Raw genomic sequence first — 1,357 nt, 5'->3', positions numbered from 1 at the left:
AAAAAAAAAAAAAGGAATATAGAGTTTTGTACTCTAGACTATTATGAAAATATTGCTAATTGCCAATTACATATAACATTGCATGGATGATGCTAGCAACTCAAGAATTTTCTTTATAGCATTTTCCTGGCCCTGTATCATTGTCCATTGGAAGCATATAATTAAGATTTGGCTTATGAATATATAATATTCATAGTAAATCTTATTTTTTACAGCAAGTAAATATCACTCTACGGATGAATTCAGCCTTGCAACAAAAAAGGTCATTTGTGACCCCTCAGAGACTAGCTCGTCAACAAATTGCAGCACTGTTACCATAAGCTTATCAACGTTGCCATCTGATTCTTGTTACAGCCAAAGTATACAAGCGGCTGAGGACTGGTTTTCTGATGGTTCTTTGGTGAAAAAGAACTCCCCAGTGCCTTTTCTCAGGCAACCGCTAATGGAAAAAGTCTTTTCATACCTGTCAACCATTTCATTAGAAGAATGTGCTGCAAATGTACAGAATATGACACTTCGTGATGAATCCAAAAAATGACAGCTTTAAGGAAACATGTTCATGAGAAAACACGGAGGTTGAAATACAAAACCTTCAACCTAATATTGAATGACTTTTTTCTTTTGTAATCAGGGGAAGTTAAAACTGAATTACTAGCTTCTGAGTCTCCTAATGTGTCCATGCTAATGTTGCTTCCCTTGTTCTCTGCCACCCAAGTGGTCCTACTTCCCTTGCTGGTTATTTCTAGAAACAAAATTACAAGAAGAAGCAGAGTGATATCATGGACAGTAAGCTTAACTCTTTGGATCTCATCAAAAGACATAATAAATAATAGGTATTTATTTCAACACACAGGAAAAACAATTTAAGAAATACTCAGTGCAAAATAATATATTTTTGAATAAAACATCTATAACATTTCCTTATACTTTTGATGTTTTCAGTTGTATCTCAATGTGGGGAATCCCTCTATTAGCTTTTCTAAATTGAAAATACATAAATCACTGACTATTCAAATATTATCATGTTATGTTTTTGGTAAGCAATATGTAATAGTTTCGCTCCTGCCGAGGAGTCTAAAACATTGTAAATACACTGTAAAGAATCCAGAAAATAATTTTCTTTCTTTTTTTTTCGAAACAGATTCTCATTATGTTGCCCTTGGTAGAGTGCTGTGTCATCAAAGCTCACAGCAACCTCAAACTCTTGGGCTTAAGCAATTATCTTGCCTCAGCCTCCCAAGTAGCTGGGACTACAGGTGCCCACCACAACACCTGGCTATTTTTTGTTGTCCTTGTTGTTGTAGTTGTCATTGTTGTTTAGCAGGCCTGGGCCAGGTTCGAACCTGCCAGCCCTGGC

At 35.9% G+C, this 1,357-nt stretch overlaps 1 protein-coding gene across 1 annotated transcript in view; it reads left to right on the top strand.

Annotated features, from left to right (window-relative positions):
* CUNH1orf185 (chromosome unknown C1orf185 homolog) overlaps positions 1-597 on the top strand; it is a 37,043-nt gene extending 36,446 nt beyond the window's left edge. The window contains exon 5 of the mRNA XM_012811464.1: positions 216-597. Within this exon, the coding sequence (XP_012666918.1) occupies positions 216-538 (323 nt within the window). The 3' untranslated portion in view covers positions 539-597. The remainder of the gene's footprint in view (positions 1-215) is intronic.
* The last annotated feature ends 760 nt before the right edge of the window (positions 598-1,357 follow it).

This window comes from Otolemur garnettii, unplaced genomic scaffold (genome assembly GCF_000181295.1).
Source record: "Otolemur garnettii isolate 467f Iridium unplaced genomic scaffold, OtoGar3 scaffold00159, whole genome shotgun sequence".
In the NCBI taxonomy this organism is placed as follows: domain Eukaryota; kingdom Metazoa; phylum Chordata; class Mammalia; order Primates; family Galagidae; genus Otolemur; species Otolemur garnettii.
The sequence above is the reverse complement of the archived record's forward strand: the minus strand, read 5'-3'. Positions and strand labels throughout refer to the sequence as shown.